Source organism: Lathamus discolor, chromosome 2, assembly GCF_037157495.1.
Source record: "Lathamus discolor isolate bLatDis1 chromosome 2, bLatDis1.hap1, whole genome shotgun sequence".
Lineage (NCBI taxonomy): Eukaryota > Metazoa > Chordata > Aves > Psittaciformes > Psittacidae > Lathamus > Lathamus discolor.
Genome location: NC_088885.1, coordinates 157,831,134 through 157,843,541, shown reverse-complemented (window position 1 = coordinate 157,843,541; position 12,408 = coordinate 157,831,134). Strand labels below are relative to the sequence as shown.

The window sequence follows — 12,408 nt, the reverse complement described above, 5'->3', positions numbered from 1 at the left end:
TCCCACTTCTTCACTATTTCTGAACATCAATGGCTGTTCTACTACATTGCTGCAGAAAGAAACACTAGCAAGTTTTCCTTGAAACAGGACTTTGCTCTGCGCTTGCTACTGGAGGAAGTAAATCTTAGGAAGAAAGTGTAACAGCCTCCGCTAGAAGAACTAGGAAGGGGATGCTTTCCACTCCAGGTACCAGAGGAAGAGAAAAGTGGGTTTGGGCCACTGTAGTTATAGAGAAAAGCTAGTTTAGGCCATTTTAATTATAGGCAGTTCTCTATATTTCGGACAACTCAGTACTCTTGCTTTGTTTATGCTCTGAAGAGTAAATATAGTAGTAAATTGTTGGCATCGATGTCTTTATAAAGGACATAGAAACTGTTCATCGGGTACTGCTGCAGGCAGGATCAGGTCGTTGCTATTTAGAGCAAAGCAGTACAACACAGGACTCATCAAACTGAGTGTTATAAGTAAACAGAGACAAGAAAGTGGGGCCTGAATACAGATCCAAAGGCATTAATCCCTAGTGTGGCACTGTATTCCATCATACTTGCAGGCACTTTAACCTATTCCGAAACAGAAAGCTATTCTAAGAAATCAGCTTAGCTCTTTGACTCTCTCTTTTTAAAGCTTTAAAATAATATTTATCTTTTCCACCCACTATCTAGTTTGTCTTTTCTCTTTTCCTAAATGACAGCAGGAGTCCACTCTTCATCTCATTACAGCATTTACAAATGAGTTTGTGTTGTTTGTTTTACATTTCTAGTCTCTGAAATTGCCCAGGTCTTCCAGATTTATTAAAAATGCATGTGAATGGGTCAGTCTTCTTCAAAGAACATTAATTTTTGTGGAACTTGCCTGATTTGTTTGTAAGGACTTAGTTCTGAGAGCAAAAAGAAGGTGAAATCTTGATTTCTTACTGTTTTCCCAGTTGAACTAAATATTTCTCATATGTCCATCATATGTCAATGGTTTTGATCTGTATGCACTGTGCAACTTGTTAAATGCGCTTAGTTTCAGGTTTTAAGAACAGATGAAATATTCACAGGGCTACATGGACTCAGGGACTCTTCATTAGGGTCTGTAGTGATGGAGTAAGGGGTAACGGGCTCAAACTGCAACGGGAAGTTCAGGTTGGAGATAAGGAAGAAGTTCTTTACTATCAAGGCGGTGAGGCACTGGCACAGGCCGCCCAAAGAAGTGGTGAATGCTCCATCCCTGGCAGTGTTCAAGGCCAGGTTGGGCAGAGCCTTGGGTGACATGGTCTAGTGTGAGGTGTCCCTGCCCAAGGCAGGGGGGTTGGAACTGGATGATCTTAAGGTCCTTTCCTACCCAAACTATTCTATGATTCTATGACATTCAGTCCTTGTGCATGGATGGCTTTCTTTACCATTAAGTTCCTAGTTCTTCTGAGGTGAGAGGATGGTTCATTCTGTAGTTTTTTTCTAGGTGCTTTCCGTTTGTTTTGTTTTCTCCACCTCAGATTTATTATTTATGGAAGTTTTTATTTATTGATTCTCTGGAGGAGAAAGAAGTGTTGAACACAAGCCTGTTCAAAAAATGAAACCATGTTTGTGTCCCTGAAGTTTTTGTGCTGCCAAGGAGGGGAGAGCTGGGTGATACTTAGTCCATACAACCAGCTTTATTTATTCATTATTTAGGAACATAAATGCATCAGTTTCTATCTTCACACCCATCAGTTTGTTCCTTCCCACACCCCTTCCCACTCTGGCTGTTCCACAGCTTCACAGCTCTTACACTGACAGCCTTCTTCTCGTTTCCAGTCTGTACATCTTTATGGCTACTTTAGAAGCATTTGTCCTTGTGACAACTTTTTCACTTAGTTTAACTGGCTTGTCTCCCTCCCTACTGTTTACTCCCCTGCTTTATTTATAGAGATTGGTCATACCCTTTCTCAGCCTTTATTCTGGGAGCCTAAACCAGCCGTGGGTAGCATACGCACACATAACATGAGACATGGCGTCTTCAAAACATCTCGCATGGGCTTTGAACTTGGGTTTAGTGGAACAAAAACACATAATCAAAGCCTCCCAAGCCATAGGCCAGCTTTAAGGCTCCACAGTTGTGCTTTGTGACAGTGATACCATTCCTTTTAAGGCCTTTAGAAGCAGTAGCAACTTTTAAAGAGCAGGGTCTGCCTCCTTCCTCCTTGCTTATCAGGTATGTTAGGAGAACATAGGATTTGGCACAAGTGATAAAAGAATGCGAAGGTGCAGGAGTTCACCCACTGTTGTCCTCCTCTATTTTCCTGTTCTTCCATTGTCACAGCATTGCATCCTGTGTCGTAGAATTGCATTAGGAAAGCTAAAGGGCTAGTTGCTAAACTGTCTGGGGTAGGGCTCATATTTGCCCTGCTTGACATCCTTGTTTCATGCATCCTCCTTTGCTTGGACTGCTCAGCAGCAGGTGAAGTCATCTCTTCCAGAGGAGGGCTGTTGCTCATTTTCCCATGGATCTCTTATTTGTTCACCTGTGGTTTCTAGACAAGATGATATTCTCATTTCATTCATTACAGCAGCCATAAGGAAGGTGATGTTCTGGACCAGTCTGGCCTTCCTAATATTGCTCATGTACTATCTGTAAACTAAGGCTAAAGTTACAGGCCATCGTTTTCTCTGAAACCTAAGAAGTGTTCTCTCTTCTCTCAGCTGACAGATTACTTTCGGCCAAGTTAAGAGTGCGTGAAGAAGGAAGAGATCTGCCAATTATATCCTCACTGCTGCTCAGGGGCAAACGTGTTTTATGCATTAGGATTCAGAAACCTGCTTGCACATTCTTTACCATCCCCTGAATTCTCTGTATTGATCTGCCAGTTAAAGGAAAACCCAAAAAGATATGAATAAGGATTATTGTCCAATGCAGGATGTGTTTGGGCAGTACCTCAGGGTAAAAGCTTCCTCCCACCGAAGAAAACTGAGTAGCAGCCCCAGTTTTGACCTCATGAAGGAAAATCAGTCACCATTATGATGGCAGGAATATTGGTGACTAAAAGGGGTCTGTAGTCCAAAATTAGATTTTCTTCAGACGTAGTTTATTCTGGAATTGGATTCAGAAGAAAAATCCGGTTTCATTTGGTTTAATTTCATTGTGAGTTTTTGGCCTCCAAAAATAGTTTGGCCAATATATTCTTCTCAGTATTGAAGGAAGGTGACATCAGGAATCTTTAGATCACCTAAGTCAACGTGACCTTTCTTTGATATCAGAGGCTCCAAAAAACCTTTGATATCAGAGGCTCAAAAGAAACAAGTCCTTTTGTCTGACCTGCTTTAGGAAGCATCCCCCAGTGTGTTCCACATCCCTATTCTCTACTCAGAGCAGACAAGTTCAACCAACCACCTTGAAGATCACCTTTGTCTCTGCGGGAAGGGACTGGTTGCTTCTGGTCCGGGAGTGAACCCAGCAGCGTGGACAACGGGAGGACTGAAACATAGGGATCAACCCTGAAGTGGTGGTTGCTGCACTTACACTGAGGTGCTGGCACTGCTGAAGCAACACAGCAAAGCCATATTTTGTCACACCTCCATTTGTCCTTTCCTTAGCTGATTTCCTACATCAAGCAGTCATCTGGCAGGAGAGCTGTATAAATGGCAGAGAAATTCCCCATCAGCTCTTTTGGGGGAAAATCAATTCTCTGCATTCAAGAAGCTCTGAGCTTGCTAAGCTCCGTACCTTTTAACTGCAAATGGCTCAAAATATTTTTCCCTTATCATCAATAGAGCACAGGAAAGCAAATCCAGCTCGAGGCTGAGATGGTGTATTTGCAGGCCAGTTTAAGCCAGCCTTTTTATGAATTGATTTTTACCGATGTGTGCAAAAGCCTGCCTCTCTTGAAAGCCATGGAAGTCCTGTTTTGATAGCATGAAGAAGAGTCCAGCCCAGGAAGGTCTGAACCCAACCAGCTGGTGAGCATTTATGTCACTACTGTATCCTGGGCTGCAATAGAAGGAACATGACCAGCAGGTCGAAGGAGGTGATCCTGCCCCTCTACTCTGCTCTCATAAGACCCCATTTGCAGCACTGTGTGCAGTTCTGGTGTCCTCAACATCACAAGGACATGGAGCTGTTGGAACAAGTCCAGAGGAGGCCACAAGGATGATCAGGGACTGGAGCACCTCCCGTATGAAGACAGGCTGAGGAAGTTGGGGCTGTTCAGCCTGGAGAAGAGAAGGCTGCGTGGGGACCTCAGAGCAGCTTCCAGTGTCTGAAGGGGGCTACAAGGACGCTGGAGAGGGACTCTTTGTCAGGGACTGCAGTGATAGGACAAGGGGTGATGGGTTCGAAGTGAAAGAGGGGAAGTTCAGATTGGAGATAAGGAAGAAGTTCTTTACTGTGAGGGTGCTGAGGCACTGGCACAGGGTGCCCAAGGAAGTTGTGAATGCTCCATCCCTCACAGTGTTGAAGGCCAGGTTGGACAGAGCCTTGGGTGCCATGGTCTAGTGTGAGGCGTCCCTGCCCATGGCAGGGGGTTGGAACTGGATGATCTTCAGGTCCTTTCCAACCCAAACCGTTCGATGATTTTATGATTCATGAGGAGGGATGGATGCTGGCACTCCTACCAGATGTCGTGTTGCTGGCAGCCTAAAAGCAGTCAGCCGTGAAGTAGGCTGCCATAAAATGAACAGAGATAGGCAGGGTCAGGAGCAAGAAGGTTTAGGTACAAAAAATGGGGAGGAATGAGAACAAAATGTGACCCAAAGATTCTTTGTAATCAGTGGATATTATTTTAACACCCTCATTGCTCAAACTGGGCCAAATTTCATCTAGCAAGGGTGCATCTTTCCTGGGGAATGCTTCTTGGAGAGTGAAGCACCAGTAATTACTATTGGAAGTCCATCAAGCATCCCTTGTATGAACTCTTTGGCACTGTACGCAACATGCAATGGCTTGCATTGAAACTGCTATTGTAATTTTCATCACAACTGTGCTTCTGACTCAACACACTGTACTTAACACAATTTATGGCAATATTCCTCCCTCAGTAGCTTTCTGTAGAGTGTGTGCAACCTATTCTGCAGGCTGCTGGTTTTCTTACTTAGCATCTATTTTATGCTCTGCATTTTAAATTCCTTTAAGTGCAGGCAGTTGAGGAGCAAGTCTGTGTGAGAAAGAGATATCACTACTCCATCCCAATTCCCTCATGCAGTGTCTGTATACTGTTTATGGGCCAGTACCTATGTTCCAAGAGACTGCGGCATTTCAGGAAGAGGCAGAGCAATCCCAGTCTGTGTTCATCACTGAGACTGATAATGTTGTGTGAGATTCTTCCATATATAAGGAACAGGCTGAGAAAGTTGGGGCTGTTCAGCCTGGAGAAGAGAAGCTGCGTGGAGACCTCAGAGCAGCCTTCCAGTGTCTGAAGGGGGCTACAAGGATGCTGGAGAGGGACTCTTCATCAGGGACTGTAGTGATAGGACAAGAGGTGATGGGTTCAAACTGAAACAGGGGAAGTTTAGATTGGATATAAGGAAGAAGTTCTTTACTGTGAGGGTGGTGAGGCACTGGAATGGGTTGCCCAAAGAAGTTGTGAATGCTCCATCCCTGTCGGTGTTCAAGTCCAGGTTGGACAGAGCCTTGGTTGACATGGTTTAATGTGAGGTGTGCCTGCCCATGGCAGGGGGGTTGGAACTGGATGACCTTAAGGTCCTTTCCAACCCAAACCGTTCTGTGATTCTGTGATACAAGACAGAGTGTTGATATTGATGTAACAATAACTTTTAACTGAGGTCACAGACCTCTTATACTAGGCATTACCCAAATCTATGGCGAGCTTCAGAAACCTTGCTTTGTAAATAGATGTATGAGATCGAGAATGAAGGAATAAACAAAAGCAACCACAGAAGATGCATCTACATTGTCAAGTAACTCCCCCATCTTTGTCCCCTGATCTCCCATATTGCATAAATATTAATTCTCTACCAACTATTCTGTGATTCCATAATATTGTTCTATTTTGTATTGGGTGATTTCTTGAGGTAATGGTGGGACTTGATGATCTTAAAGGTCTTTTCCAACCTAGTTGCTTCTATGAGTCTGTGATTCGGGTTTTTTTTAGTGTGAAACATTTGTCTGCTCTTTTGGGAATGTACCAACTAGTCCTCTCCAAAATGAAACCTTGATGTTTGTGGGCTGAATCACCTCTGTCTGAATGGAAACACACCACGTTTAGCTCCTTGCACCATCCGGAGCCTTCCAGTGCTCCACTAGACTTGCAGCACCAGCCTTTAATGTCAAGACATATAATCCATCCTCACACAATCATGCCATAAAACCCCACTCTGGTGGGCAGCAGCAAAGTTTTCATGTGCTTCAGGTTGCTCTGGTATGAAAAAAAAAAGCACAAACCAAAAAAAAAGGGCCCCAAATTGGCAAATCTTAGTGCTACGGAGCACCTTGGTAAGTCCAGAGCCATATGCTAAGAGCCATGGACCCCACTGGTTCATTTCAGAGGATACAGTCCAGGACAGGGTAGATAACAGTTGTCACAGATGGAGTGACAAATACATTTGTTGATGTAAACCAGTGATTTAACAAAGTTTTATAGTTAATATGGTGGTGGTTTAACAAGATTTGATGGCAAGGTACAGTAGAGTATGTATTACATTGTCCTGGGTTCAGCAGTAGCAGTCATTTTTCTCCTTGGTAGCTGGTGCAGTGCTGTGGTTTTGACTTTCGGCCTGGGAACAGCACTGGTAACACCGATGTTTTTAGTTACTGCTCAAATGTTTGGTCTGACCAAGGACTTTGTGAGCCTCATGCTCTGCCAGGGAGGAGAGAAAGGCAGGAGGAAGCAGAGGCAGGACACCTGACCCAAACTGACCAAAGAGGTATTCCATACCACAGCACGTCATGCCCAGGATGTAACGGAGAGTTACCCGTAAGGGCTGGGGACTGCAGGGTTGGACAAGGTATTGGTCAGTGCTCGGTCGGGCTGGGGGGGTGAGTTATCGATTGGCTGGTGTTGAGGTGTTGTATTCTCTTCCCTTGTCATTTCCTTTAGCATTATTATTATTGGTGGTAGCAGCAGTGATTTGTGTTATACCTTAGTTACTAAACTGTTCTTATCTCAGCCCGTGGGAGTTGCATTCTTTTCGATTCTCCTCTCCATCCCTCCAGGAGTAGGGGGAGGGCAAGAAGCGGGGTGGGGGGGGGGGGAGGGACTGAGGTGGGGGGAGTGACTGCGTGATTTATGGCTGATTGGGTTTAAACCACGACATATATATAGGGCAGGATGAGACAAAACTGTCAGGGACACTCTTCCGTTGAGTCATGAAGTTCAGAAAGGACCCCCTTGCTTTCTAAACTGCTGCTTAGAGAGGAGTCTAGGTGGAGCTGGATCCAGAGTTAGTCCCAGACTTGGTCAATGGATTATGTCTAAGTAGGTATACATGTGCAATCAATCCTTTATATCAATTAGCTAAGACTTCAAAGTTTAGCATGCTGTTAATCAGTTATTGAGGATCTGTTGCAGCAAAGGATCTCTCAACCTTGAGGAATAACCTTAAGAAACATCCCCACTCAATGAGAGATACTGTTGTGCAGCCTGCTGCATGCAGGAGAGCACAACTGGCCCTGGACTGTCCACTGTTTATGGAGTGAGATAATAGAGTTATAGACACATTTGTATACTGATTTCAGAAGTTAGAGGGCTTTATCAGCCTTGACTTGAGCCAAACCTTGACCAGCGCTATGGTTGGCAGGGGGTGCACATAGCTTAGATTAGCCCTTGGCTGTTGTGTCTCCCCTGAATCCACTTTGAGTCAGGTGCAGTCATCACAACCAGATGGATCCATTACCACCACTGATGGTTATCACTTGAGCAGAGTTATGGGAAATAAAGGACCATATAGTCAAGGACATAAAGGGCCATGTAGTCAAGGTCCTAGAACAGACATTTTTGACCAGTGTAAATATCACCATAATAAAGTCCTGTGGCAGAAAAGCTTATTGAACTCTCAGAGTCTTTCTCCCAGCTCCAGCTTTCTTGCCACTGAGCCCAGCTTGAGGAAAGGAGGATGAAGCGTAAATGTAAGGCTAACATCTTCTCAAGGGGTGATCACAACATGAAAAGCCTGAACCTCCACCAGTGAGCAGGATTAGTTTAGTAGGAGAAAACCAGCCACACTGGTGACTTCTGACAACGTAACATACAGAAAAGGTTAAATATGTCAAAGCACATCTTCATACATTTGAAGTAGTCTAACTTGTGCGTAACTGATTACTTTGAGACATGAAAAGCTGTATTCTGATTATGACATTAGGCTCAGGTTCGTAAGTCAATGGATGCCTGCTGTGCAGGAGAACTCCAGAGTTCACAATAGACACGCACCTGAATCCTTTGGTTGAAGTATCAGCAGTGTCTTCTACATGGCCCATACAGTTAGAGCATGTTGATTATCAGAGCACTGGGAACATGAAGGTGTCAGTCACAATGATCTGGTTATGCTCTTCCACATCACATGCATGCTTCCAGCCCTAAGGCTTTATTATCTGCATTCAGGGTAAGGCATTCACTTCTGATCAGATGGTCTTCTGCAAAGCCTAGGCATCACTTAAATCCTCCCCAAACTCCTCTATGATTCATTTAGCTTTTCCTCCATACCTTCTATACCCAGAGCAGCTTGCTGTGGATCTTGGATAAAGACACTAATGCCTTTAGTGGGTGTTCTGTGATGTGGTGATCTGTTCTGTGATGTGATCTGTACTGTGTCAGGGCTTTCCTTAACCTCTTGTACTTGTAACCTCTAGTACTGTAAGAGGCTGCAGCAGCAAAAGATAAAACTGAGATGGATGGCCTAGGTAAGACTGATACTTACCTTGTAGGAAATCGGGGAGCTCTGTGGCCAGAAGTCTTCAGGTTAATTGTGTGTTTCATGATGCTGTATCATTTGTAATAAAACTTTATTTCAGCCATTCATGTGTGTGAACAATATAGCCATGTACATTAGATAGATGCTTCTCTTCCTTACTATTAATCACATTTCATTAATTTCATTTGTCTTTTCTTACAAGGAGGATTCACACTCGTGAAACGTTTTCCATCTGTCTCAACTGCTGATTTAAGATGCAGAGAGACAACAGGTTTTCAAACCTTCGCAAAACAAAAGCATAAGCTGTAATTTAGGAAATCTACTCAGTAGTCTATGACACAAAATGCTCGTCTCTCCTTTTCTGTCCCTTGTCCTCCTCTGACAGTGCTGTGCTGTTGCAGCTCTCCCAGTTTCCCTCTGTCCTTCCCCCTCTATTTTACTTACCAGACTCTCCCTATCCCAATCACAATTCTGTCATGCTCTTGATCAAAATGAAATAGCTTGTTCTCTCTTTGTTCCTAAGTCCTCCTGGGCTTCTGATCATTTTCTTTACCTATCCCTGCCTCCTCCTCCCCTTACCTACTGTATTTTATTTCATTTCACTTCATTGCATTTCATTTTTGAGGCAATACAGTCGAACTTGAACACAATATTCAATGTGAGGACATCTCGTTAAATGACATAATGGCATTGTGCTACTTTCAGCTTATTCGCAGTTCCATGCTTTCTGTACAACGCGATTTTCTTTTCTTTTGCCACTGCTATTGTGGATGTGGCAGATACATTCATGGAAGTGTCCACATTTGGACTCTGAATGGAAGAATGGGAGAGTATCAAAGAGGTTACTGCAGCCAACTGTACTACAAGCTGTAGTTGAGGAGGCAAACTTCGCTCTGGTTTTCCGTGGTAGCATTGGTGGAATGGCTGTACAGAAACCTTAGGCTAAATGATTTTGTTTTGTTTTGTTTTATTTTGTTTTCCATTGTAGGGGAGTTGGAGGTCTAGGAAAGAAAGATTCCTCATCGCTACAGAACTAACCGGGATCTGAGTTCAGGTCAGTTCTTGGCACAGAATGATATTGAATAAGATGCTTTGCCTCACTCTGCTTTTGTTTTCCATCAGCAAAACAACTTTACTAACTTAAGTTCTTATTCACTGGGATGGAAGCTCTCTTGGAAGAGGTGTCCCTTGAATAATAACCAGCTTTTGTGAGTCCCTCTTTCCTCTACGTCCTTATCCCATGAGACTCTTCCGAAACAGATCTTTGGCCTTTTCCCTTTTCAGTGCTGTGGGTCTTCCGTCCTTCATGGTAGGATGCTGTAGGAAGTAAAGTTGCTATGTGAGCACAGTGGAGTCATCCTGGGGACCAGCAGTGTGAACCATGGACAGGACAAAACCAAATGGGCCTTCTTCAGGGCTGGCCTCAGAAGCAGCAAAGAGATGTTAGTCCTCTGTGAGCAAGGAGATGTTAATCTCTTCTCCTGGGCTAGGGAAGTAAGAGGCAGGTTGCACAATCAAATCTAAATTAATCTTAAATTTCTAATGACTGTCAATAGGCAAGTGATGCTATTTGGAAATAGCAGCAGGAGCATGTTGAGCAAGGCAGAAGGCAGCATGGCTTGGGCTGCTTCCGTTGTCAAGCCTGCTCTATACCCCGCATACCTTCCCTCTTACTGTGCGTTAAACCTGTTCCCACAGCAAGCAGCGTTCTAGCATCATTTTTTTTCCTGGTATAGCTGGTATGTGCAGCTACACCCTAAGCACAGACAATCAATTCTGTCTTCCCAGATATTTCCTGCCTGCTTCAAACAAAGCAAGAACAGAGTTCATACCAAAAGATTCCATTCATCCCTCCTATTCCTTGCTGCATATTCAGGCTAATTTTTTCTGTATTGTGTTCATGAAAATCACCAGGGATACAAAAATATAGTAGGCTTGTGCTTCTTCAAGACAGTTACAGCAGGGAGTTTCATGTTTTCCCATATAAGTAGATTTAAGAATGCTGATGTTATTAAAATATCCATCACCAGTGCTCTTATCAGTCTGTGAATGGAGGGGAAGTTTTGAATGGGATAACCTTTACATTTCCACATTCCACTGTAAATCAGTAGAGTAAGAGAAAATAGTTATCCATATCTATAAATGTAGAGGGGGTTTAACCCTGGAAAATGCCCCTCTGCAGCTGCTAGCATCTCCCTCTCCTTTTTCCTCCATTCACCAAACAAGCGCTTGTTAAGTCTGTAATACCCACTGGGAAGAATATGTGGCTTATTCATCTGATGCTGCGATGTGGAATTTTCTCCTTCTTTGTATGCCACTATCCCAATTGCAGGAATTTTTGTCCTTCTTTGTGGGATAAGGATTTAATTGCCATCTTTCCATGAAGAAGATGGTTAAATTAAGTGGGGAGAAAATGCATTTCAGCAGCAGCCTGAGTTATACACAATTAGAAGCTAAATCAAGCATGTATTTACCCCAGAGCTCCCCCTTCGCCACCAGTCCTTGGCCTCTGATCCCCACCCCCCACCCCATATCTCCTCGTGTTATGCCAGTTCTTCACTATTTCTGATTCCTCCCTACCTTTGCACCGATTTTTGTCCTGGCAGTGTAAAAGTAGAGGTTATCCAATGATATTGCATCTGATGCTATGCCAAGTAACCCTTTTTTAGGGCAGCGTGAGCTATCAGGTACAAGTTAAGCATGTGAAAATACAGCAAAGGCAGAACAAAAGTTGACACAACATCATCCAGTTTATCCTGTTCCTCCTGAAATAGGTAATTGCCATCTTTATCTGCCATTGGAAGTTCCTGCTGAATATAGGTAATGGGATACTAGGAAGAAAGAGGTTGTTAAACCACAGGTTGCTTCACTCACCAATTTCTTGTCTTAATCCTCATTTAGCTCTGAAAAACATGCCATTTTTCTACCTTTCTTTGAGATCTTCTTCTAATACCCAAATACCTCAGCCCAGACCCTTAATTTTTACAAGATATAAAAGTTGCTTTATACCAAACTGCTTACACATTTAAACCTCTGAATCCCTCAGCTAGTTTTAGTGCTGCTCTGACAATGAAAAGGGCTAATTCAAGATCTATTCTTACATTTATAGCACCATAAAGAATGTTCAGAGTAAAGACTTCATTTGCATACATCATAAAAATAAAGAAAATAATTTGCATAAAAGGCTGTGCATGTAGCAGTGCTTTGACTGAATAAGGAATGTTGGGAAATATGATTGTAAGATGAGAAAGAGGAGGCGGCGAAGAAGATGGCTTACCAAATGTAGGAAGGTTTGCAAGAGGTGGGATGCTCTGCTTCTTTATATTGCTAAATCCTTTGGGATTTTGCAGTTTTGTGGCAGACATGAGCTATAAAGATCCCTGGGAATCCCTCTAGAGGTGCTATGTGATGGGTGGCAGCTTTAGGGATGGATTCTCTAGGTTGAAATGGGTAATCAGTGCTTTTCCCACACTAGGATTGCCCTCATCTGGCCAAATCTGGAGAGAAATCCCAGTGATTGGTTATGGATATGTAGCATCGGTGTCTGCAGCCCAGATTCTCTCTGGTGTGATTCAGTATTGCTCAA

General features: G+C 43.5%; 1 protein-coding gene across 10 annotated transcripts in view; it reads left to right on the top strand.

Moving 5' to 3' along the window:
• TSNARE1 (t-SNARE domain containing 1) overlaps positions 1-12,408 on the top strand; it is a 523,183-nt gene that overhangs the window by 386,930 nt on the left and 123,845 nt on the right. Inside the window, exon 12 of one of the 10 annotated variants that reach the window (XM_065669050.1) lies at positions 9,811-9,876. The exons of the other annotated variants lie outside the window; for them this stretch is intronic. Coding sequence (XP_065525122.1) covers positions 9,811-9,870 — 60 coding nt within the window. The 3' untranslated portion in view covers positions 9,871-9,876. The remainder of the gene's footprint in view (positions 1-9,810; positions 9,877-12,408) is intronic. 10 annotated transcript variants of the gene reach the window in all.